We start from the raw sequence: 27,596 nt of genomic DNA on the forward strand, positions 1-27,596 counted from the left end.
TTGACAGGAAATGATAAAGTAGCGATGGTGGAGTGAGTAGGTGAGTGGAGGTGTTGATCAGCCTTGATGCTTGGGGACAGTAACTGCTTAGTCTGGTGGTGCTGGCATGGCTGCTATATAGCCTCCTCCCTCTTGGGAGTGGGACAAACAGGCTATGAACAGATTAATGACCCTGATGGTGTATCTTTATTATCTCTGAATAGAAAAGAAGATTTGGAGTAATGCCCTTTGGTAGAACAGACTAATGAGGTGCTATGTCCATTATAATAATGATGAGTCATTGCCAGAATGATTTCCGTTTTCTCTTCTACTCCTGTATTATTAACCCCATGAGTTGGTGCATGATTTCAGTCATTTGATAGAGTGGCAATATGCTGCAGGTTTTCTCCACCCTGTTTCATTGACAAGGAGTCATACTTCCACACACACACACAATTCCATTTTGTCTCATATGGCTGCATTCTAGACTCCTTTAATATAGTTTTCAAGTATCTACCACTTATTACTTAATGATCTCATAATTTGTGTGATTACTCATAATTGGAATGAACCATATATTGGGTTGATTGGTAGTTTTATTAGATGTCCATCTTTCATTCTCTTAGAATTTACAGGCAACTATGCAATTGTACTGAAACGCCTAGTCTCATAATCATCCAGAATGGATTGGGGGCAGCTTTCTGAAAGGCACATGGAATAGGGCCACTGGGACAACCATTAAGGAAATATGAAGAGAGTAGGTATTAGATGACCACTGAGTCAGATTTTCCTCAGAGAAAGCATTAAACTCTCAGATATGGTTGTCATTCTGATACCCTGGAGTTGTCTGTGGTTAAGGAAGTACAGAAGGAAATGTATGTAACTCACAAACAGATGCCTTTCATACCCACCCTGAATGCCTTCTACCACTGAAATCCATAAAGCTTCTTGCACTGTTTTCTTGTGTTGAGATGAAAGCTGGTCTGACGGGTTCCTATCGATCATACCAAATTTATTTTGGCTGATACATCTCACAAGCTGCAAATAGCCCAGTATGCATTCCCTTTCCAGTGTTCCACAAGGATTCAGAATTTGCTTGCCGTACTCACGATTGTGTCCTTTTGTCTCACAACTAACTGACTAACCAGCTTGGGGGCGGAGGTGGGGGGGGGTGGATTGTGGGGGAGAGTGGTTCCACAGTAGAGTAGCGGTTAGCACAACACTATTACAGCTTGGTCATCAAAGTTTAGAGTTCAATTCCAGCACCATCTGTAAGGAGTTTGTACATTCTTCTCCTGACTGCGTGAGTTTCATCTGGGCACATTGGTTTCCTAGCACGGTCCAAAGACATGCCAATTGTGAATTGTCCTGTGATTAGGCTGGAGTTAAATAGGTGGGTTGCTGAGTGCCACACCTTGAAATAAATAAATTTATAGATTTGTAGAAAGCTTTACCCGGTTAAAACAATTTGATTATTACATGCAAACACGAGGAAATCTGCAGATGCTGGAAATTCAAGCAGCACACGCAAAATGCTGGTGGAACGCAGCAGGCCAGACAGCATCTGTAGGGAGAAGCGCTGTCGACGTTTCGGGCCGAGACCCTTCGTCAGGACTAACTGAAAGATTTGAAAGTAGGAGGGGGAGGGGGAAATGCGAAATGATAGGAGAAGACCGGAGGGGGTGGGGTGAAGCTGAGAGCTGGAAAGGTGATTGGCAAAAGGGATACAGAGCTGGGGAACGGAGATAATCATGGGATGGGAGGCCTAGGGAGAAAGAAAGGGGGAGGGGAGCACCAGAGAAAGATGGAGTCTCTTCCCTGGCCTGGCCTGCTGTGTTCCAACAGCATTTTGTGTGTGTTGCTTGATTGTTACATGTCTATGATTACAATCTTGGCTATCTGCTATATAACATCATGGAAAATGCATACGGTTTTAGAGCACAGAAACATACCCTTAGCACCATGCTGACTATCAAGTAGATGTCTATGCTACTCCATAAGACCATAAGATATAGGAGCAGAATTAGGCCATTTGGCCCATCAAATCTGCTCCAATGCCTGATCTATTTTCCCCCTCAGCCCCAATCTCCTGCCTTATCCTCATATCCTTTCATGCCCTGACTAATCAATAATCTCAAACTCTGCCTTAAATATACCCAAAGTCTTGGCCTCTACTGCTGCCTATAGCAATATATTCCATACATTCACCACTCGCTAGCTAAAGAAATTCCTCCTCATCTCCATTCTAAAAGGACACTCCTCTATTTTGAGGCTGTGTCCTCTGGTCTTAGACTCCCCCACTGTAGGAAACATCCTCACCACATCCAGTCTATTGAGGACATTCAATGGCAATAAATTTCAATGATACCCCCCCCCGCCCCCCCCCCCATTCTTCTGAATTCCACTGAGTAAAGGCCCAGAGCTATCAAACATTCCTCATATGATAAGCCTTTCAATCCTGGAACCATTTTTGTGAATTTCCAATGTAAGCACATCCTTTCTAAGATAAGGGGCCTAAAAACAATAATCTAAATGAGGCCTCACCCATGCCTTATAGACCCTTAACATTACATCCTTGCTTTTATAGTCTTCTCAAAATGAACATTAAGATTGCATTTGCCTTCCTCGGCATTGATTCCCATTTACCGCTGTAGTCTTCTGTGCCTGGGCAATTTAAATGCTCATCATGATACTTACGAAATATCATAAGACTCTTCTTTGATAATGAATTAAGTACCTCATCCCATTGAGCACATCATTAATTCAGCTCTTTGAAGTTTCAATGCATATATTCTTCCCTTTGGAGCACACCACCCAGGCAATTTACCCACCCCGAGAGGAATATCTTAATCAAATGTTTAGCTATCCATGAAGTGGCGACCAAACTACACAGAAAAGCTTTGACACTTCTGGTGAGACTATTCACCAATAATAAAGAATATTTTACTTTCCTTTTTGTATTAGGCAAGGGAACAATCCAATCTGAGCAACACACGCAAAATGCTGGAGAAACTCAGCAGACCAGGAAGCACCTATGCTTCCTATGGAAGAAAGTACAGTTGATATTTCAGGCCAAGACATTGACTGCGCTTTCTTTCCATAGATGCTGCCTGGCCTGCTGAGTTCCTCCAGCATTTTGTGTATGTTGCTCGGATTTCCAGCATCTGCAGATTTTCTCTTGTTTGTGTTTGAATCCAATCCAAGTGGATCCATGGCTGTGCCCTCCAAACCTCCGGGTTATTTCTCTGCTGTTAAGGATGGTTAGTGATATTTACTAAACTACTTCTACGATAATGCTGAAAATCGCCTTTCACTAAGGGTTATAGTGCCTTTTCTTATGCCCACTTCCGAATTGCTTCCGGTCCAGTATAATGGCCTGTCAGCAAGTTACATACATTTTTCCTGAAATCCATTGGGCAAAGCCACTTACCTATTTAAACACAAGACGTTCTGGAGAGGCTGGAAAACTTGAGCAACACACACAAAGTCTGAAGGAATTTGGGGCAGAAGCCAATTCCCAGCTTCTTGCTTCATTCCCCTCTCCCTCAGCAACCCACCTTCCTCCTTACCTGGTCTCATCATTCATCTGCTGACTTGTACTCCTTCCCATACCCCCACTATCTAATTCTGGCTTCTGTCCCCTTCCTCGCCAAGTTCAAGTTCAAATTTAATTATCGTTCAACCATACATGAATGTAGCCAAACAAAACTGTGTTCCACCAGAGCCAAGGTGTAAAACAGAATACAAATAGCACACTGCACGTAGCACATATGGTTATGGTTTTTAAGAAATGTACAGTTACAAAGAAAAAAACATTATAACCCAAGTCCCTGAGTGACATCACTGTAGACATGATGTCCTGCTCTAGCTTGTTTTTCCACCGAGTGAACAGTAGAGGGCAGCACCAAGCAAACACCAAAGAGCAGCATCAAGTGACCACTAGAGGGCAACACTGATGAAAGGGGCCAGCGCCCTCCACAAGTATGGATTCCGTGTGCCCTGCAAGGACACTCCCATGCCACGCTGTTATCTCCTTTCTTTCTCACCTGCAGCCTCGGCCTACTCCTCATCACTGTATTCTGCATTACCAGTGTCCAACAGGGTCTTGGGATCACACTCAGGGCAACCAAAATGATCACTCACACTGCGCATCGTCCAAAGGTACGCGTCAAATTCAGGCGACAACACAGCAAGGGTAAACGATAAGTCCAGCTTCTTCATCAAGCAACCCGCTGATGGGATAGTCCTGCAGTACTTGGTGCTCTTAGTGTGCAGCAGTGACTTGTGATTGTAAAAAAAGACTTACAAGACAAACAAATACACCTTTGATTGGACCCAGAGTGTCCGCTTCATTCGAGTGGCCCCCATCTTACCATGTCTATGATGAATAGTCTCGGCCCTAATCATTGACTGTTTATTCCCCTCCATAGATACTGCCTGATCTACTGAGTTCCTCCAGCCTTTTGTGTGTGTTGCTGCCTACTTAAACAGTGCGCCTACCTTCATCCCACATCCTGGACATCATAAGGCTGCTTTGCGGATAGGTCTTTCAGTACACCTTGCCGCGCTGATGTGCCTGAATGTCTGGAGGGAGTGAGGTGCTGACATACACCATTTTGTATTTCTTTATGATGTGGGAGGAGGCTATTGGGCCCATCAAACCTCTGCCGGCACCTCGTCACTCCAATTAATTTTCTGAGTCACAGTTCTCCCCAAGTTCCCATCAACTCCTCCCAGATTCTCCCCTCCACTAGCACACTAAGGGAAATTTACAATGGCCAAATAATCGAAAACCTGCACCTCTCTGGGACATGAGGGAAATTGGTTCACCCAGGGAACACCCACAGCAACATCTCTACCAGCTGTACCATTGTGCTTCCCTTTGAATCCCACAGAATTTCAATTTTCTTAACTTATGTACGAACTTATCCCAGTCCCTGCCAATTAATTTGCTTTCCTGTTTTCATTATATTTCATTAGGAGTTTGAGCAGATTTTGTGAACCAGTTTCCCTCACGTCCCAAAGAGGTGCAGGTTTTCGATTATTTGGCCAAAAACACTCACAAATTTCTACAGATGTATGGTGGAGAGAACTCTGGCTGCATCACCATCTGGTAGGGGGGAGGCTACTGCACAGGATTGAAGTAAGCTGTAGAGAGTTGTAAAATTAGTCAGCTCCATCATGGGCTCTAGCCTCCGCAGAATCCAGGACACCTTCAAGTAGCGATGCCTCAAAAAGGTGGAGTCCATCATTAAGGACACCCATCACCCAGGACGTGCCCTCTTCTCATTGCTATCATCAGGAAGGAGGTTCAGAAGCCTGAAGGCACACACCCAGTGAAAGAGGAACAGCTTCTTCCCCTCTGCCATCCGATTTCTGAATGGACACTGAACCCATAAACACTACCTCACTACGTTTATATTTCTGCAATGACATGTTTTGTTTTCTATTACCACGTATTGCATTGTACTGCTGCTGAAAAGTTATCAAATTTCATGACATATGCCGGTGATAATAAACCTGATTCCACTTCCTTTCCACTCAACTTCAGCCTTTGAATGAGTTTATATTTATAGTCTCCTCTCTGCTATTCTGGCCTCTAATGGTCTGCACCCTGACAACCTAAAACCTCTTTCTGTCAAATACCCCACAGAAGGACTGCATACCGCCTTAGACTATTTTCCTCTACTCTCCCTCAAATGCGCTGCCATTATGCTTATTTTTGTGTGTCACTTATGTACGAACTGCGTCATTTTAAATTTAAAATAATGTTTGTAATGTACTGCGTAGCTCTGCCACAGACGTTTCCAAACCCGGCTGCGAAAGGAGGAGGGATGCGCGCAGGGCTAGCGACCCCACCCGGTAAAAACCCCGAGCAACAGAGATGCCAATAGAAGTTCTAAAGACCTCAGCCCTGCGAGAGGAAGCATCTTCGCTGGAAAACATACGAAGTCGTTTGGTGAAAGCAAATGATCTAAAACCGAATTGTAATGCCATGGAAGTTGTCTTACCAGATGGGTGACAGCCGGCAGTTCAGCTGGCTGAGCACTAAAGGTGGTGAAAAATGAAAACGTCAACAATATCCTTTTCTGAAGATCAAGAACAATGGATCTCATTTTCTGTTACTTTTTTTTACTAAACTAGATCCATCTGTAAGGATGTCTCTCTGCTCATACTTATCATTTGACACACTCATTACTTTCACTGTACAGGTCTGGAGATTTCCCCTTGTTATTGAGTTTAGCTGTCAGCTTTGTGTCACTTAGTGCATTTATCAGAGCGTCAATTTCATCTTAAAGAAATGTTCACTTACTATATAAATTGGCTGGGCTGTCCAAACACCGACAGGCAAAACCCCCTTAACTTCCATATTTAGGTTTTTCACTTAAGACACTCAAAAACTACTATCGATGTGCCATGAAGAGCCATCTGACTGGCTGCATCACTGTCTGGTATGGAGCGGGGCGGGGGGGGGGGGGTCTACTGCAAAGGATCAAAGTAAGTTGCAGAAAGTTGTGAAATTAGTCAGCTCCATCTTGGGTACTGGCCTCCGAAGCATCCAAGACATCTTCAAGGAGCGGTGTCTCTTGAAGGCAGTGTCCGTCATTAAGGACTGCGCCCTCTTCTCACTGTTACTGTCAGCTAGGAGGTACAGAAGCCTGAAGGCACACACTCAGCAATCCAGGAACAGCTTCTTGCCCTCTGCCGTCCGATTCCCAAATGGACATGAACACGACCTCACTACTTTTTAAAATTTATTTCTGTTATTGCACTACTTAGTTTAACTATTTAATATACATACATATTCTTACGTAATTCTGTTTTTTTCTATATTTATCATATGTTTCATTGCACTGCTGCTGCAAAGTTAGCAAATTTCACGACATATGCCGGTGATATTAAGCCTGATTCCGATTATATCTTGAGAGCCTTTAAGGGGCACCACTTTGGCTAGTGGTTCGCATGACTCTATTCCAGCTTAGGACATCGGAGTTCAGAGTTCAGTTTCAATAATGTCTGTAAGAAGTTTGAATGTTTTTTGAGTGTGTTTCGTTAGGGTGCTCAGATTTCCTCCTACAGTCCAAAGGTGTACCGGTTAGCAGGTTAATTGGTCACTGTAAATGACCACTGTGGTTAGGCAGGGGTTATATCAGTGGGTTGCTGAGCACTGTGACTCATTGGGCCAGAAGGGCCTATTCCACACCGTGTCTCTAAATAAATAAATATCATCATTATTGTTCCAGAAATTGTGTTGTAAGGTACATGAAGACAAATTACTACATTCTATAAACTATAAATTTTACTGCCAGTTTTTACAGGAACTATTGTTTTCAGAATTAATGATATATTCAGAAATCTGGACACATCTTATAAAAGTGTAAAACATTTTTAGTTTTTCATCTCAGTTATATGTTCAAAAGATCGTTAGTTTCTAATTCAGGTTTATTGGTTTACAGCATTTCTTATAACACTTTTGTATAAGTCACCCAAAGTATATCAGAATCCAGCAACACGGTTCTCTTCCTTGTTTAGAAGATAACATTTCTTTATTTCGAAGTGTTTTTAAGCATTTCAATTGTCTTTTTCTTTCATATTAAATATGTAGAACTTTGTCTAGTTTTTTACATAAACTCAACCTGTGTTATAGAGCCATGTGCTGGAGGAATTCTTGGTTCAGCCATGTTCTGTGCAGGAGCTGTGAGGTGCTCCCAGGGGGTCCGGTTCTGTGTAGTCCAAAACTGACCGTGTTTCCCATCCCTGGAGGTTATCATGTGACTCTTGTTGGAGAAAAATGACTAAACACAGAGCAGAACTGAGTTCAGCTGTAATTTCCTTTCTTTCATACCAGTGTTAAAGATCAAACACGAGAGACTTTGCAGACACACGCAAAGTGCTGGAAGAACTGAGGGAGTACTTCTGGGGGGGAATACACAGTTGATGTTTTGAGCCAAGACCCTTTATCAGGACTGGAAAGGAAGGGAACAGAAGCCAGAATCAGCAGGTGGAAGGAGAGGGAGGAGTACAAGCTGGTGGAATGTCGGTGAGACCAGATGAGGAAGGTAGCTGGGTTGGGGAGGGGGAAATAGAGTAAGAAGCTGGAAGATGATTGGTGGAAGAGGGAAAGGGCTGAAGCAGAAAGGACATCATAGGACAGTGGGCCATGGAAGAAAGGAAAAGGGTGGGGGGGGGGATCCGATGGGAGGAGATGGGCAGATGAGGAGAAAAGAAGGGGTAAGAGAGCAACCACAATGGGAAATGGAGAAAGATGGTGGCAGTGGGGGGGGGGGGGGACAGAAAAAGAGAAGTTCTTGGAGGTTAGAAAAATCGATGCTATTGTCGTCGTTGAAGGCTACCCAGATGGAATATGAGAGGCTGTTTCTGTGCTGTAATGTTCTATGGTTCTGTGAGGTGTTGCTGCTCCAACCTAAATGTAGCCATGCCATACATGTAACTTGTCATGTAATTGTTCCTTCAATAAGATACAGTCTGTGAGAGAGGGTACCATACCTTCTGCCCTCAATATCAGACAATCATTCATGCAAACGTTTCTGCAGGTCTTAAAAAGGATCAATGTTAGGACCTCTGTTATTCAAGACCTACATAATGATGTGTGGGTACGATTCACAATTCAGCAATCAAAAGCCCTCCAAACCATTGAGCACATATACATGATGCGGTGCTGTAGAAAAGCAGCATCCATCATCAACCAGGCCATGCTCTTTTAGAAAGTACCAGAGCCTCAGGACTCACACCGCCAGGCTCAAGACCCATTACTACCCCTCAACCATCAGGCTCTTGAACAAAAAGGGGACAACTACACTCATTCTATTACTGGTGTTCCCACAACCAATGACCTCACTTTAAAGACTCTTTATCTGGTTATTTCATACTCATTATTTATTGCTACTTCTTTATATCTGCATTTGCACAGTTTGTTGTCCATTGAACCTGTTTCAGTGTGTCCGCAGGGAAAAGAACATCAGGGTTCTATCTGGTGACATGTGTGTACTTCGACAACAAATTTTACTTGGAACTTTGAAAACAGATTCACGCCCTCAATGAGAAAGAAAGATGATGGGTTTACATCTGACAGCTGTAATTTAACGTGGAATAATGCGCTGTCAATGTCATAAGGAAAGCTAAAACCAAGCATTGATATTAAAAAAAAAGTCACCTTGCAGTTACAGCAGAACTATGATTAATGCTGAGGTTATTCTAAATACAAGTAAAGATTCCAAAATAAAACAAGAACCAATGTTCTTGCACAAGTTTCTGACACCTGAAAGCATGTGATGCCAAGGGCAATGATGTAAGCTAATTAATTTTGGATTTAAATCAGGAAGGTCTATTAGAAGCAGTCTGGGGGCCTGGACCTACAAATCTGGCTGATGTCTCCAGTTACTGCTGGCCTTTATCGTCAAGGACCAGCAGTATGATTATCATCAACAACACACACAAGATGCTGGAGGAACTCAGCAGGTCAGGCAGTATCTATGGAAATGAAAAAGCGGTCTATGTTTTGAGCAGAGACCCTTCATCAGGACTGAAAAGGAAAGGGAAAGACACCAGAATAAGAAAGGTGGGAGGAGGGGAAGGAATACAATACAGATGGAATACAAGGTGTTGCTCCTCCACTCTGAGGGTGACCTCATTGTGGCATGAGAGGAGACCATGGCCTGACATGAGAATAGGTATTGATAATAAAATGTTTGTTTATTCTCAGCCTGGATCGATGATTTTCAATTTTTTTTCAAAAAATGATTTTGAAAAATCACTGATTCGCAAAATGTTACTTAAAACTTGTGCTTCGCTGTAGTTAACTCCACCCCAGCCATTGACTACCTTCTGCAGTTCCAAGAGCACTGGTAGATTGCTTCTTTTGGCGCTTCACTCAAATGCTCCCTGTTCGTATGTCAACCTTGGCGATAAGTACTAACAGATTAAGGGAAGCGTTAAAATGAAACAAAATCTCAACTGATGGATTGCTAAAAAGTAATCAGTCATAGGAACTACGGATAAGTATAATCTCCTTAAAATCGAAACAAATGAAACTGTTAACGCTCAAATGACTTCATCAAATGAATCCTTTCATCTCAGGTACTTCAGTCTGAGAGCTTTTGTTGGACATTGTATATTTTTAATTTGCAATTGACCATTGATAATTTCACTAATATGGGAGTCAACAGTTCTCCCACATTTCAGGCTGGGCACAGCAGTAATAATGGTACAGTCAAAATGACTCATACTTTCTGCTCTGTTCCTTCTACATAGGAGCAGACTCGATGGGCCAAATGGCTTAATTCTGCTGCAATGTACCATATGTCCAATGTGATACGGTAAGGATTATTTTTAAAGAGTTAAAAATCATTGTCAATAGTCGCGCAAACTTTAATAACCCATTTCAATTTTTTCCCACAACCTATCCCCCACCATAGAAGTGAAATAATAGACTCATTCTTCAATGTCAATCAGACAATATAGGCAGGATACATTTTCACACAGTATGGATTCTGTAGTTTAAGGCATTAATCCACCATCGGTTGACAAATTCATCCAAATGTATACAACCCTCCCTAATTCTAATTAAGCAAACAATGATCTCAGTTTTCATCAAAAAGGGATGTTATCTTGCCATCCTTCCATTCAATCAGTATTTCTCCATGTCTTAAAGATGGGGAACGAGAAGCACCATGTTGGAATTTGTGTCCTGCTGTCAACGATGTTTTCTCATCTGGGTCAGCAACGATTTGAGCCTTTAACTTTTTACTGTTCAAAGAAGAAATAAGTGTTTAAAATATTAATTAAATACATGAATTGTGTTATTAAGAGTTAGGTTCCACCACAGGTCATAAAATCTCCATTGAAGCTGACTGAAATTATGAAATTAAAAATAGGTTACCATCTTAATATTTAAATTATCAAATCACATAAGTTTTAAAGTAAGTTTAAGGTTGCTTAATGTCATTTCCAGTACACAAGTGTAAAGGAAAACAAAATAATTGTTAATCCTGACCCAATACAGCATGAAAAACACAATAAGATAAAAATACACATTAAATAGAAATACATAAGATAGCTTGTATACATAAGATGATTTGTATGCCATAGAGTGACATTAGGCACCGGAGTGTCTGCACATAAGGTGACTCTGACAGGAAATGATGGAGTGGTAGTGGTTGGGGGTGTGGAGGGGTGGGTTAGTGGGTGGAGGTGTTGATCAGCCTTAATGCTTAGAGAAAGTAACTGTTTTTGGGTCCGGTGGTCCTGCTGTGAACGCTACATAGCCTCCCCCCTGATGGGAGTGGGCAAGCAGTCCATGAGCAGGCAGATAGGACCCTTCATGATGGTGCTGGCCCTTTTCCAGCACCTTTCTGCATACACGTATGTCCTTGGAGGCGGGTAGACTGGTGACAGTGATGCAAGCCATTAGTCTGCAAATAGATGTTACTGTTTTGGGAGGTTTCCATCATTAAAAATGAAACTTGGAAGGAAAGCACCGTATTCTTCTTTAGATGGTGCCAAAGGAACAAGAATTTTTGCTCACATCTGCTCTGCAATTCAGTTGATCTATATGTCAACTCCATTACTTACCTTTATATACCATTATCTAACGATATTCTTTTGATACCAGTTTAGAAAGTTTCTTGGGCATCCCTCTTCTTTGGAGGGAGAGTTCCAGAACTTTCCTCGCCCTGGTATGGAAGTATACTTCCTGATTTCCCTCTTGTGTGGCCTAGCTCTATTGATTTCACAGTCCCAGGAAGGAGTTCTCTCTATCTTCAGACTCAAATCTGATTAACTTTCGGAATAGTCGAGTTTGATCACCCCACAGTTTTTCAAATTAAAGGAGATTCAAATATATGCCGACTTCCTCAGAATCTTAACCTCCAAGCTATGGTATCCTTCTTCTTAGTCCCTATCCAGAAAATGTTGAATTTGTTGGAAAGACATCACCAAGTTGGAGAGAATGTAGAAGAGATTTATGAGGATGCTGCCTGAGTTTTAAGAAGAAACTGGCCATGCTGGATCTCTTCTTTGAGGGGTGACCTCACAGAAGTTTAAAAAATCATGAGAAGTGTGGTGAACCTGTCTGGACACGCCCCTTGCTGAGACTGCTCCTGTGGCCCCTCCCACTGACCCCGGTATAAAGGCGATTGAGAGAGTTATTGATGGTGTATCAGTATGCATAAGGTAGATGGCCATAGTTTTTCCCTCAGGGTTAGAGAGTCCAAAACTAGAGGGCACAGATATAAGATACAAGGAGAGTGATTGGTAAAAGAGCTGAGAGTTAACTTCTTTACAGAGAGGGTAGTGAATCCCTGGAATGAGCTTCCAAAGTGGCCAAGCAGGTAAAACTGCAATTTAATAGGCATTTGGAAAGGTACATTGAGTTCAAACTAAAATATCTGAGGCCAATAACACATGCTAGGATTGAAAGGGAAAACACTTTTGGTTATGAAGGCTAATTGTTGGGGAACTATGGTGGCTTTGGAATTGGAATCAGGTTTAATATCACTGGCATGTCAAGAAAGTTGTTGATCCGCGGCAGTGGTGGAGAGCCAAACATAATTTTTTAAAACTATAATTACGATAAGAACAGTGCTGTGCAAAAATAGCTAGGGTGTCCAAGAATTTTGCACAGTACTGTAGTAATTTCATGCACTGCACTGTACTGCTGCCAAAAAAGATTCATGATATATGTGAGTGATGATAATCCTGATTCTGATATGGGTCTCTATTGTGGACTGAGTGTGGGAAGGGGGAAGAGAGAGGGGAATCATAGTTGGGAAAAGGGGAAGGGGGAGGGGAGGGAGCAGAAAGCACCAGTGAGACATTCTGTAATGATCAATAAACCGATTGTTTGGAATCAAATGATCTTCTCTGGTGTCTCAGGGCAGGGTGTGTCTGCACCCACGTCACCCCCTGCCGCTGGCACTGCTTCTCTGCCACCTGTCCCACACCCCTCCCACGGTTCTCCGCCCTTGTGATTCCTGATGTCATTTGCTTCCACCAGATTTACAAACTCACTCTCTGCTCCATGTTGGCAAATACAGTGCTGTGCAAAAGTCTTAGCTACCCTAGCTGGATATGACAAGGTCCTGAACGGGAAGTTGGTCAAGAAGTTTCAGTCACTTGCTATTCAAGTTGAGGTAATCAATCGGATTAGACATTGGCTTTGTGGGAGAAGCCAGGGGGTGGTAGCGGAGGGTTGCACTCTGACTGGAGGTCTGTGACTAGTAGTGTGCCACAGGGATCAGTGCTGGGTATATTGTTGTTGGTCATCTATATCAATGATCTAGATAATAATGTGGTTAACTAGATCGGCAGATTTGTGGATGACAGCAAGCTTGTGAGTGTAGTGGACAGGGAGGAAGGCTTTCACGACCTGCAGTGGGATCTGGACCAGTTGGAAAATGAGCTGAAAAATGGCGGACAAGTACAAGGTGTGACGCTTTGGAAGGACCAACCAGGGCAGGTCTTACACTGTGAATGATAGGGCACTGAGGAGTGTGGTAGAACAAAGGGATCTGGGAATACAGGTTCATAATTCTTTGAAAGTGACATCACAGGTCGGTAGGGTCATAAAGAAAGCTTTTGGCACTTTAGGCTTCATAAATCAGTACTGAGCCCAGGCGTGGGGATGTTGTGTTGCAGTTGCACAAGACGTTGGTGAGGGCTAATTTGGAGTTTTGCGTGCGGTTTTGGGCATCCACCTGCTGGAAAGAAGTAAATAAGGATGAAAGGGTACAGAGAAAATTTACAAGGATGTTGCTGGGACTGGAGGGCCTGAGGTATAAGGAAAGATTGAATAGATTAGGACTTTATTCCTTAGAACTTAAAAGATTGAGAGGAGATTTGATAGCAGCATACAAAATTCTGAAGGGTCTAGATAGGGTAAATGCAAGCAGGCTTTTTCCACTGAGGTTGGGTGGGACTACAATCAAAGGTCATGAGTTAAGGCTGAAAGATGAATAGTTTAAGGGGAACATGAGGGGAGACTTCTTCACTCAGAGGCTGGTGAGAGTGTGGAATGAGCTGCCAGTACAAGTGGTGTGTGCAAGCTTGCTTTCAACATTTAAGCAAAGCTTAGATAAGTACATAGGTAGGGGTATGGAGGGCTCTGGTTCCGGTGCTGGTTGATGGGAGTAGGTAGTTTAAATGGTTTCAGCATGGACTAGATGGGCTGAATGGCCTATTTTTTGTCCTGTATTTTTCTGTGACTCTTTATACAGTATGTGACTCTAACTATTGTACAATACTGACAATACTGTGTATATATATATATAATAAGCAGTGCAAAAAGAAAGCAAAACAAAATAGCGAGGTAGTGTTCAAGAGTTTATTGTCCATTCATAACTCTGATGGCGGAGGGGAAGAAGAGGTTCCTGAAACATTGAGTGTGTGTCTTCAGGCTCCAACCCCCTTGTTCATGTTCAGTGTGCAGCTGGGGTCAGACCACATTCTGCAGTTACGTAAATGCTGTTCTTGCAAATCTTGAACCAGCATTAGAATTTAATCCAAAATCTTCTGATTTGTTATGCTCAATGCTGATCACATCCAGTCAAGCATAGTGATTTTTTTAAGAAACAAAAAGTTAAAAAGTGAATAGAATATAATTCTATTCATCAAAAGTATGTAGTAAGTTCACTTCATTGATAATCAGATGTTATATGTTAACATAAATATGAAATGACTTTCTGGTAATAGAGGAATAAATGGAGACAGCTTGAAATTCCATTCATTAATTTCTCAGTTAAATAATAATGACAGTTTTCTCAATCACTACAGGAAGTAACTGATCTTTGACTGTGTCTTTTACTTTCACAAGAGGTGAGAACTTATTTTTGTTCAGTTATAAAGTAGGCAAGGACAATATATAACGAGTTACATGTGAAATGCCGCCAGGGTCACATGGCTGCCCCACACAGCTTGGCAGACCGCTGACTGAGCCATTTCTTTGCGCCCTTCATCTATTTTGTTTGTAGAGAACTGAATTTTATTCTGTATCCATGGCAGATTTTCAATCCTTGTTCGGAGTGATTGGAATAGAAATAATTTGTTTCTTTGTGCAAAATGTATCAAAAGCCAAAATGTACCCTGTGTGCCGTTATAAAAGAAAACTTTTAGGTTAGGAATTCTGTACAATCCTTAGTGATGGAGGACGGCAGGCTTTATAAATCCACATTCCTGGTGCTGATTATTGGGGGCAGGGATCTGTCAGGAATTAGAATATGGATCAAAGATTATATTAGATTACAGAGTGTTTAGTCTGCCACCCCCATTGGAAAGTCCCACACTTGGACTAAAAATCATAAATTTACATGATGTTTTAGATTTACATGCAAAAAAAATGCTCAGAAGTTGAAGTGCTTTGTACAGTTAAAAGATATTGCCTGCAATCTTTAGGAGGGTAAACTTACAGTGCAGGCAGAAGATTAGACCATAAGACCAAAAGATATAGGAGCAGAAGTAGGCCATTCAGCCCATCAAGTCTGCTCCACCATTCAATCATGGGCTGATCCAATTCTTCCAGTCATCCCCACTCTCCTGCTTTCACCCCATACCCTTTGGTGCCCTGGCTAATCAAGAACATATCTATCTCTGCCTTAAATACACCCAATGACTTGGCCTCCACAGCTGTTCATGGCAACAAATTCCACAGATTTACCACTCTCTGACTAAAGTAATTTCTCCGCTTCTCAGTTCTAAAAGGACGTCCTTCAATCCTGAAGTCATGCCCTCTTGTCCTAGAATCCCCTACCATGGGAAATAACTGCCATATCTAATCTGTTCAGGCCCCCATACTGTCAACTTCAGAGGTTTATGCTCTGCAACTGAATTGAAAATGTCTCAGATAATTTCACTGGCTTTAATAATTATTACTAAGCAATTCCTCTTATTTTAAAGTACTGTCAGGACATTAAAAAAAAGAAATACTTCCCTGCTACTGAATTTCTTTTGAAAAGTAATCAACGCTGTAAGAAATGCTCAGATCAATATACACATAGCAAAGCCAAGAGATAGCAATAAAGTGCCAGATTAGTTTTCAGTGAAGTCTTCTGAGGGACAACACTAGTTCTTCTACTGGGAGAATCTTATTTTCTCATGGCAACATACTCCATCTTGTTAGGGCACCACCCATATTGCCTTCCCCTTCCTGACTGTGAGCCAGTTTCCCGTACACTTTGGGTGTTACTATCCTATTACTCACACCCTCAGACTCCCGAATGATCTGTAGTTCATCCAGTTCCACCTCCATTCCTTAACGCAGTTTGTTAGAAGCTGCAGCCGGGTGCACTTCTTGCAGGTGTAGTCGTCAGGGACACTGGAGATTTCCCTGCCGTCAAACATCCCACGAGATGAACATTCCCCTACTCTGCCTGGCATCCTATTTTCTTATATTTGCTTTCTATCCAATGATCCTTTGGTTTTGGTATCTGAAGAAGACATAGAGGCTGCCTTGAAGAGAATGAATCCAAGGAGAGCATATGGTCTCCTTGCGGTCTGGTCAGAGTACTAAATACCGATGCTGGCCAACTGGCTGGTATATTCACGGATATCGTCAATCTCTCGCTCCAGCAGTGTGTGGTACCCACCTGCTTAAAGCAGCTTCAATCCAACTGGTGCCCAAGAATAGCTTAATAACCTGTCTAAATGATTATCACCTAGTGGCACTTACATCCACTGTGGAGTGTTTTGAGAGGCTGGTGTTGAAACAAGTCAGCTGCTGTCTGAGTGGCAACTTGGATCCACTTCAATTTGCCTACTGAAGCAACAGGTCTACAGCAGATGTGATCTAGTTGGCTCTTCACACAACTGTGAAGTGATTTGAGAGGCTGGACAGCAAAGATGCATACATCAAGATGCTCTTTATTCATTACAGCTCAGCATTTAACACCATTATCCCCTCAAGACTAATCAGTAAACTCCCTAGACCTGGGCCTCAATATCCTCTTGTGCAATTGGATCCTAGATTTCCTCACTTGTAGATCCCAGTCAGTTCAGATTGGCAAAAACATCTCCCCCACGATCTCCATCACCTCAGGGATGTGCACTGAGCCCCCTGCTTTACTTCTTCACACCTATGACTGTACAGCCTCAACACCATATACGTTTGCTGATGAAACCACTATTGTGGGCTGTTTCAAAAGCGGTAATGAATCAGCATACAGGAGGGAGATTAGCTGAGTGTTGTAATAACAACAACCTCTCACTCAATGTCAGTAAGACCAAGGAAATGATTGTAGACTTCAGGAGCAGGAAACCAAATGTCCATGAGCCAGTACTCATTGGAGGATCAGGGGTGGAGAGGGTCAGTAGCTTTAAATTCCAGGGTGTCACTATCTCAGAGGACCTGTCCTGGACCCTTCATATAAATACAATTGTGAAGAAAGTACAACAGCGCCTCTACTTCCTCAAGAGTCTGCGGAGGTTCGGCACGTCATCAAAAAGCTTGGCAAACATCTATAGATGTGTGGTGGAACATATGCTGACTGGCTGCATTACCGCCTGGTATGGGAACACCAACGCCTTTGAGTGAAAAATCCTACAAAAGGTAGTGGATTTACCCAGTACATCATGGGTAAAACTCTCCCAACCATTGAGAACATCTACATGAAATGTTGCCATAGGAAAGCAGTATCCATCATCAGAGATCCTCACCACCCAGGCCAAGCTCTTTTTGCACTGCTGGAATCAGGTAGAAGGCACAAGAGCCTCAGGACTTGCCCCACCAGGTTCAAGAATACTTACTACCCCTCAACCATCAGGCTGTCGAACAAAAGGGGATAACTACACTCATTTAAGGACTCTTTTATCTTGTTACTTCATGCTTGTTATTTATTACCATTTATTTATATTTGCATTTGCAGTTTGTTGTCTATTGATCTTTTTTTCAGTTACTGTTCTACAGGTTCTGTAAGTATTCTTGCAGAAGAAAGAATCTCAGGGTTGTATGAGGTGATATGTATGTACTTTGATAATAAATTTTACTTTGAACTTCTCTATCTTCCACCCTTTCACTCTCATAGTTTCCCAATAAATAAAATTAATACATCTTAACCTTCTGTGTAAATATAATAATTAATTTTCTGAGGTTCAGCACGGAAGCACAGAATCTTTCTACCTGATTATACCTCAGAAATATAGATAGAAGATTTGAAAATATAGAGGCTAACTTTTCAACCTTGCCCATGAAAGGCTACTTTTCTCTCATTTCAGATGTATACAAAGAATTTTCTATTTATGACTCATGACTGTGCGGCCAGATTCTGCTCTGACTCTATTTCCAAGTTTGCAGATGACAACCATTGTAATCGGACGGATATCAAACAATTATGAAAGAGAAGGTAGGAAGGAGATAAAGAGCTTTGTGGCAAAGTGTCAAGACAACAACATCTCCCTTAATGTTGTCAGAATAAAAGAGCTGGTCAATGACCTCATGAAGCACAGCAGAGTACACACCCTGTCAATATCAATAGTGCTTAGATGGAGAGCTTCAAGTACTTTGTGTAAATGTCCACAACGATTTGTCCTGGTCCAGCCATGTGGTTGTGCTGGCCAAGAAAGCATATCAAAACCTTCACTTCCTCAGAAGATGAAGGAAACTCAGCACGTCCCAGATGACTTTCCCCAATTGTTACGGATGCATCAAAGAAAGCATTCTATCCAGACATATCACAACTTAGCATGTCAACTGCTCCAAGAATTCTGAGCATAATCCAGTCCATCTCTTCCATTGGCTTGGTCTACACTTCCTGCTGCCTTGGAAAAGCAACCAACATAGTCAAGGACTATTGCCACCTTAGTCTTCTCCATCTCCCATTGGATGGAAGATACAAATGTTAAGAACACATACCACAAAGTTCAAGGGCGGCTTCCATCCCAATTACGAGATTTTTGAACAGACTTCTAATACGTTCATGTTGAACTTTTGATCCCTCAAGTTCAATTGTCATTTATTCACACACATGAATATAGTCAAATGAAAGAGCATTCCATCAGGGTCAGGGTGCAAAGCACAGTACTACCAGTCACACACAGCACAAGGCACATATCATTATCATTATGTGGCGTGCCATATGACAGAGGCCATCATGGTCTAATGACCGTGATTGTTCTTGGCAATTTTTCTAGAGAAGTGATATTTCATTGCCTTCTTCTGGGCAGTGTCTTTACAAGATGGGTGACCCATGCCATTATCAATACTCTTCAGAGATTGTCTGCCTGGTGTCAGTGGTTGCATAACCAGGACTTGCGATATGCACCGGCTGCTCAAACGACCATCTATCACCTTCACCCGTGGTTTAATGTGACCCTGATCAGGTGCTACACCTTACCCAAAGGTGTCCTGCAGGCTAACGGTGGGAAGGAGCACCTTACACCTCCATTGGTAGAAACGCATCTCCAACCTGCCACTAGAAAGGCACATGTAATTACAATAGCAGTTTAACATACAGACACAAAGCAAAGATAGAGCTCAAGTCCCTGAGTATCATGGCCTGTAGATTGATGGTGCATGGGATGTTGTCCTGGAACCACGTTTCTGCAAGGACAAGCGCGCAGCAATTTCTCATCATGCACTAGTGTAGCTGCAGGCGAAGGCAATCTGGCTTGTACTACACTGAGCAAACACTAGAGAGCAGCACTAATGGGAGGACCCAGCCACCAACCCAGCACAGACTCAATCTACCCTGTCATGAACTATTTTGTCAACCTGCACAGGTTTTTTTGTACCACTTCAACATACGTCTGTATGGTATAATCAGTGTGGATGGCACACAAGCGCTTTTCATGGTATCTCAGTAAATGCGGCAATAATAAACCAATGATCAATTAATGGTTGGTTACCAATTGGACATGTGGAACTTCAGTCGCAAACTCTTGCTCCTCTGTGATCTAGTTCATTGGACGTTAGTGCAAACTGTTCCATAATGTCATAATCTGAGAATGGTTCCTTTAGTGAATAAGCCTTTAATCTACAATCAAGAGGTGTGTGATCACTTTTGACAATTTCTGCCCAGAAATGCATGACATAATTATTTCAAAATGTAGTTTTTAAAGCTGTGCAAACAATATAGTTGTTTTGAGAAGTTACTATTTAGGGAGACTATCTCAAAATTTGGAGTTCATGTTGCTCATGAAACAAAAGCTTGGAGAGACACTGCAACTAACTCTCTTTCAGAGGTTCAAGTGTTGCTAACAGGTTGTCACACTCCTGATACATCTGATTTATTGCGAATTTAAATCAACTGTTCGCACAATGCAGTGAATACTCATCGATAACATTAATATTTTCGTACTTACTTGTCATGAAGGATATTCAGACTCAGCACAAGTATTCCTAGAATCAACGTTATCCCACCCAGGACCAGCATGACAATTTTCCAAGTAGCTCCTTAAAGGACAGAGATATATTAGGTTAACCACACTTACGTCATCTATAAAAAGTAACGTGTGTAGAATGAGAAAATCTCTATCAAGCAGGGTCTTTAAATATAAATAAGGCAGAAAAAGAAGAATTCTTGACAAGCTTGGGAATGAAGAATTGCTGCATATAAAGTGGCAATGCAGTTGAGGTTACAATTGGCCATGCTGTTGTGGATCATGCTAATTAGCCTGCTCCTCTCCTTATTTGTCCTGCATATTATTTAAAATTAAAATAACATGATAAGCAAAAATAAAATGTAATATTAACTTGTAGATTTTTTTTAAATTTCTAGGAAACAAAAAAAAACATTTGATGTTAGGCTTCTGATATGAGGCATTAATAACATTAGAAGTATTGAAATAAATCCTGTTCCTACAATTATATGGACACAATTTTTCCAAAAGTCATAAATTCACTCCCATGGCTTCCCATAAAAGATAGAGTGGAACAGACAGTGCTAACCTGAGCTGCTGACATCTATCTTCAAATGAGTGATAGTTACCTCATCATTTGAAATAGGCCTGGACATGCTACTGCTATGGACTCAGAGTACTTGATAAACGATGGGTGGGAAAAATAAATCTGAACACACTGACGGCAGTCGTCAGTCTCCACGCCTACAACCTGATCGTTCTGACATATTTTAATGATGGTCAGTCTGACAGGCAAAAATCCATTTTCCAGACTTTCTCACTCAAGCCCAGAGGACTTGCTTGGTGACATGTTCATCACTAACCTAGTTTGTGTACCAGGTACAGATGACCCAACACTAAAAAGATATGGAGTGAGGAAATCATCATTTTCAAGCCCAATCACATTTACCTCTTGCGTTTGAGGTAAAAAAAAAAATTGTTCAACCCAAATATTAGTCATGAGTGAAATTTGTTTTCTGTATGCACTCAGGTCACAGCTAATAGTTAAGCAAATTTTCTGGTCTCTTAAGAGTTGGACTTCATGTGTGGTTTAGCTACTAAGCCAGGCGGAACCATTTCTACTGACAGGAGAGGGGGCAAAGGAGAGTTACTGGCATCTTAAGACCAGTTGCTTTGGACAGATGGAGTTTGTCAGCCACGGCTGGCATCTCATCTCGGAGAAGGATGCCAACCCTCCACTATACCCGCTCATGGGGAAGGCTTCGAGAGTTAACCCTGAGGACAGTTCCAAAGCTGGAGTCCTACATTGAGTTCAACGCTGACTGGCAACCCCTGCGATGCTGGGTTCATCAGCTGTGTGGAAAGGGAGATCCCGCTGCATGGGAAACTGCTTGTTCTCCACATTGTACCGCCATGGCTTGCACATGACAGCTAGGATGCGACATCCATGGTCAACCTCTGCTCTCATAGACAACTGACGTAGAATTACTCCATCTAGGGTTACAGATTTTCACAACCAGTAAGACATTTCCTGAAAGCACACATTTTTTGAAAGCAAAACCATGTGTCTTACCATCAGTGTATCTAAATGTCACTGTTTTATCATTTTCGTTAGAGTACGTGAAGTTCTCAAACATCGCATTGAAGGATTCTGAGGTATAATTAGTTGTTGGGATGTTTGTTGAATTTTCAACACTTTCTGTCTGGGCTTCCGAAACTTGAACATGATTTCCTGAAAATATAGTAAACATCAGATTCCATTAAGGCTGAGGAAAGGCAGAAGGTTTGACTTTTGCTGCCTGACATGAAGATCCACTTGTCTGAATCATAGGGACCATAGTGGTTACTTGAAAACAAACCAAAACCACTCTCTTAGGAGTTGGACTTCATGTGTGGCATAGCTACTGAGTACGGTTGACATTGTATGACACACTGCCAAATAATGAGTTCCAAGTCGAAAAAAGTACATTTGATCCTTTATTATGCAACCAGCAAAGACAAAGGATCTTAGATAGCAATAAAACACTAACAAAACTAAATGAGCAATATAAGTAATTAGAGTTTGAATTAGCAGTCAAAAAAAAATCATCCCCCGACTCATTCCCTCCTAACTAAACTAAACTAACTAACCAGGACAAGGCGTGAATATGTAACTATACTCATTTGCTTCTACCATGTCCCACCCCACGTGACAAATTGCCACACCCTACAATAAACACACGGCACAAAATACAATACGGACAGGAAATAGATACGTTGCTTCTACAGGGACCAACGTTAAACAGAGAGTAAAGTTATTCATGGACAATCAGGCCGGTTACATTACTGTAATGTGATCCTCCCTGTCCAATTTCACTGACTGTGCTGAGACCAGGAGCTTATTTACATTGATCACAAAAGGTTAAAAAAATCCTTCGTTATTCCCAAGCAGGGAAATGAAGGATTTTGGGGAAAAGGCAGGTAGGAGGAGCTGTAACTACAGTCAGAGCAACTGTAAGGAAAAAGTTAAATGTGATTCCTGCTCAGTATAGGCTAAAACAAAATTGAAGCCAAAGTGTTGTTAGCTTGGAGAGGGGTTGTTTTGGAAAGTACCGGAAAACAAGTCCACAGCAATGATTTAAGAAAGTTATGGCTGGAGTACATGTCTACAGCTGTAACAGTGGAAAATGGTTAAAAACATGTTTTTTCATGGGCTGGCAAGGTCACGGTGCCAAATAAGAAGTACCCAGTGTAAGGGGTTTTGAAGGATATGAACAGGGCACCTTCTTGGTCCAAGGGGTGGGGTGGGGGGGGGGGGGCAGAAGAGAGTTTCTCCTTGGCTAAGCCACAGCTGGTGGCTAAAGCTGAAATAAGGAGCAGTTAAATGTTGAAAGAGTCGGAGTATGTGGTGGGTGTTGTGGGAGGCCGTGTGAAAGTCTGCCGACATTCCACAGATCAGCTCATTTGGAGGATGATGAGAATTATCTGGAATTTTGTACTGCTACTCCTGTAAACATCTGTTTTTCTTTCTGTATTGCATTTGAGTTAGTTTAAATAATGTTTTCATGTGGCCTTGAACATAGGTTTTGTGTCCTTTGTTTGCAAATACATTTGTGACTCTGAGCTGAACCAGGAAAGAACACATAACAAATTTAAGCAACCTTGATCATATTGAATAGCGGAACAGGTTCAATAGGCCGGATGGTCTATTCCTGCTCCTGTTTCTTATGTTCTAATATATGCAGTGGTGCTATCTGGAAATACAGCTGTTTAATCATATACTGTACATGCTGCTGGTTCTGTTCAGAACTGCTAGTGGGACCTAGCTCAATGCTTTAAGATCGTCTTTATCTTTTCTCATTAGCACTATAGAAAGAGATTTTTAATTTGCATTCATGGTGCTAGTAAGTGGATTGCAGACACCACTGCAAATAAAACAGACTGAGTAATTGGGTCCTCACTCTAATGAAATAATAAGCAGTTGACAGACTTTTCCCCAAACTTCATTCCTAAAATCTGAAACATACTGTACAACCATCCATATCACATCACTTCATTCACATCACAGGGTATGTTGTTCCAGTGCTTACATTTATATCAGATTAACAGCAATTTATTTACCACTTGTATTCCATGAGCAACTCAGTCCAAAAATTTTTACACATGTTCTCTCCGATTGCAGTGACAGAGGGTTCTATATTAAATCATAAAAAGGAGGAGAAGAATTATGCTATTTGGCCAATTGAGTTTGCTCCGCCATTCCATCATGGGTGATATATTATGCCCCTCAACTCTATTCTCCTGGCTTCCCCCCATAATCTTCAACACACTTACTAATTAAAAGCCTATCAACCTCCACTTTAAATATGCCCAATGACATGAACTCCACACTCATCTGTGGCAATGAATTCCACAGATTCACCACCCTCTGACTTAAGAAACTCCTCCTTATCTCTGTTCTAAAGGGATGCCTTGTCCCCAATAAGCTACGTGTTTATCGTACTGAAATTCATTGTGTCCCACAGAACATAATTCTGCCCTGTGAAATTTAGAAGCCTGCAACATTTAGTTGTGGACATCTTGTAGTACTGGAGCCCAACAAATTCTGGGCAGACCAAAGTCTGCCTGTGATTGATTTGTTAATGTTCCAGGGCCAATGAATGTTTGACTCAATGTTCCTGCAAACAGCAGAGTGAGCATGGAGACCTGCGTTTCAAAACCATTGATAGATTGCTAAATGAGCAGGCATTAGCATTGGTGAAGGAACTGAACTCCAAGAGGAAAACAGAAAATGCTAGAAAAACTGTAGAAACTGTTCTCACAAAGCATTGCAGACCCAAAGTTGTTGAGCTTCTCTTTTGTCCGACGCTGCCTGACCTGCTGAATGTTCCCAGCATCTCATATTTTTGCTTCAGATTCCCAGCATCCGCAGTTTTTTTTTGATCTTCAGGAATGAAATCCAGTGTTTCTTCCCTGAATCCCAGCAGGTTGACACATTGAACGGAAATTACAATTGGCCAAAGGGTACAATATGGTGAGTGGGTATAGCAAACGTTCTCAGCCCTTCCATGCAAAATAATTTTAAAGCTTTATCTTTAGTACTCACAAAGCATCTAATGCCCACAGATTGGAGCAGTCAACCCAGGAACACAGCCTCATTATTTTTGTCCTCTCTTTTCTTGCACTAATTGGGCCATCATTTAATTGGGGCAACTGCTTATTTGGGACAACTCTTAAAGAACAAAAACATCTAGCATCAGTCGCACACACTTGTGTGCCTGTCAGACACTACACCATGCTTAGAGCAAACAGTTGCATGTGCTTGTGCTATGTTATTCATTTGGATTGGCAGATGCCAAATTAAAAAGCTTTAACTTTTGACACTACTTTATGCAAGAAGGCAATGAAGGAAGTCTAGAATCTACACTAGGTGTCTGCCCTGATTTTGTTCATTTACTGTCAATCAAAAAAACTCAGCAGAGTGCTCTGGAGGAATTCACCATTGATAAATATTAGGAACTAATACACAGTTTTATAACAGTGTAGTAGTATTGGTAGTGTTCTAATTTGTTCTGTGTTTCATTTAAATACATAATTTGTTACTCAGTTATATGGTAGTTTGTCTATTTTTACACCTTTTCAACTATTTCCATGAAACATTGGCTCATTGGGGTCAAAATGTACTGGTCCAGGTGTCTCACAATTAACCAGAATTCACTGTGTTTAGAATCCATTCTGTACCATGGATTCCAGTTAATTGGGCCATCGGTTTATCAGGGCAGTCACTTATTTGGGGCAACTTTTAAAGAACATATTAAAAATAATCGAGAAAATAGCCAGGATTCTATTAGTTTATTTGGGACACTATGCTGCTTAATTGGGACAGGAGGCTGTTGCTGAACAATTTCTAATTAGCATCATATGCATGCACTTGTGTGGCTGTTAGACACAACACCATGCTGAGAGCAAACAGTTTTTAAATAGCATCATTTGCATGAATTTGTATTCAAAAAGCTGTGATTTTTGTCACTGATGGTGAAAGATAAACAGTAAGGCAATTCAGAACTGTTTTGCTCACTAGAGCTTCAAGCATTCAGGCATGGAGATGCCTGAAACCGCTGAGAGTGAAAATGAAACAATTCACTACTTCAACAAGTTAGGTACTGTGAAGAATTTGAAGGATCAGAATCAGAATAAGGTTTAATATCACGGGAAAATATACAGTATGTATATCAAATAGTTGAATTAAAAAGAGGAGAGCAAAATCAGAAATAATGCAAAAAGGTGAGGTAGTGTTAATGGGTTCAATGTCCTTTTAGAAATCAGATGGCAGAGGGGAAGAAGTTGTTCCTGAACTGCTGAGTGTGAGCCTTCAGACTTCTGTACCTCCTTCCTTCTTTTATCAACAATTATCTTGAATGTTACAATGAAAATGAAGATTTGGAGGATGAAATCATCAAAAGCATTGCACGAAGGTATCCATCACCTGCACTAGGTATCTGCGTTTGTTCATTTATAGTCAATCAAAAGAACATGGCAATGTACCCTGGATTAATTTCTCCATCAATACTATTAGGAACTAATGCACAGTTATATAGTACTGTAGTTGTATTGTTAGTGTTCTAATTTGTTTTGTATTTAATTTAAATACATGAATTTTGACTCAATAGTAGTTTGACTTTTTTATACCTTTTTCATGAAACTTCGGCTAATTGGGACAGTCGCTTAATCGGCCTCAAATGTACTGGTCCAGATGTGTTCCAATTAACCAGAGTCCACTGTTTATATTTCTTATTGTAATTTAAAGTTTTATTATGAATTGCACTGCACTGCTGCCACAAAACAACATTTTTCATGACAATATGATACTAAACGTGTTTCTGATTCTGTACATAGTTCATTCAGCATACGCAGCCTGGACTTCACCGAGGGAAGATGAAGATTGAAATGGAGTATCAATCATGGCTTGCTATGCTGCTGTAAATCTATTAATGAGACCATCCCTGTATCTGGTAGAAGTGCCCCTACATCATCATGATGGAAATATACTGTTAATCCTTAATTACACTATCATTGGGAATAAATCCTGGAACTCTCTACCCAACAGACTGTAGTAGTGCCTTCAACAGAAAGGACTGTAATTAATCAAGCCAGCAAATCTCCACCATTGATAATAAGGGACAGACATAAATTCTGGCCTTGTCACCAACATCCACATTCCATAAGTAAATAAAGAAATACCTTATGTCTCATGTGTCCAATGGGGTAATAGTATCAATTGAACTTCCCAGGCCTAAGTGCTTTCATGAGATGCATGCAAGAATGGTAGTGTAGTGGCTAGCACAACGCTTTACAGTACCAGTGACCCAGGTTCAATTCCCGTCGCTGCTTGTAAGGAGTTTTAAACGTTCTCCCCGTGACCACGTCGATTTCCTCCAGGTGCTCCAGTTTCCTCTCACAGTCCAAAAACTATTGGTTTGTAGGTTAATTGGTCATTGTAAATTGTCCCGTGATTAGGCTAGGGTTAAATTGGGGGGTGGGTTGCTGGGTGGACAAAGGCCTGGAAAAGTGTATTCTGCGCCGTATCTCAATAAATAAACAAACAAAAATCCTAAATCACTGACTTCATCTACTGTGTTTTCTAAAAATATAAAATGGGCTAATATAAACTTACGAGTGATGAGGTAGAGATACATCCCTACCAAAGGAGGTGTAAGTCACTCCTTCCCTCTGCTAGACTGCAGGTCACCCTTAGGCAAGGTGTAACACCGATCAGGGTCAAGTGAAGCCATGGGAACAGGTGGTGGATGGTCGTATGAGCAGCTGGTGCACAT

At 41.5% G+C, this 27,596-nt stretch overlaps 1 protein-coding gene across 1 annotated transcript in view; it reads right to left on the minus strand.

Moving 5' to 3' along the window:
* Positions 1–10,210: 10,210 nt before the first annotated feature.
* The window catches only part of si:dkey-245n4.2 (uncharacterized), a 39,593-nt gene continuing 22,207 nt past the window's right edge, over positions 10,211–27,596 (minus strand). Inside the window, exons 3-5 of the mRNA XM_059989639.1 lie at positions 21,857–22,015; positions 20,287–20,377; positions 10,211–10,746 (exon numbers count right to left, since the gene is read on the minus strand). Of these exons, the coding sequence (XP_059845622.1) occupies positions 10,581–10,746; positions 20,287–20,377; positions 21,857–22,015 (416 nt within the window). The 3' untranslated portion in view covers positions 10,211–10,580. The remainder of the gene's footprint in view (positions 10,747–20,286; positions 20,378–21,856; positions 22,016–27,596) is intronic.

This window comes from Hypanus sabinus, chromosome 14 (assembly GCF_030144855.1).
Source record: "Hypanus sabinus isolate sHypSab1 chromosome 14, sHypSab1.hap1, whole genome shotgun sequence".
In the NCBI taxonomy this organism is placed as follows: domain Eukaryota; kingdom Metazoa; phylum Chordata; class Chondrichthyes; order Myliobatiformes; family Dasyatidae; genus Hypanus; species Hypanus sabinus.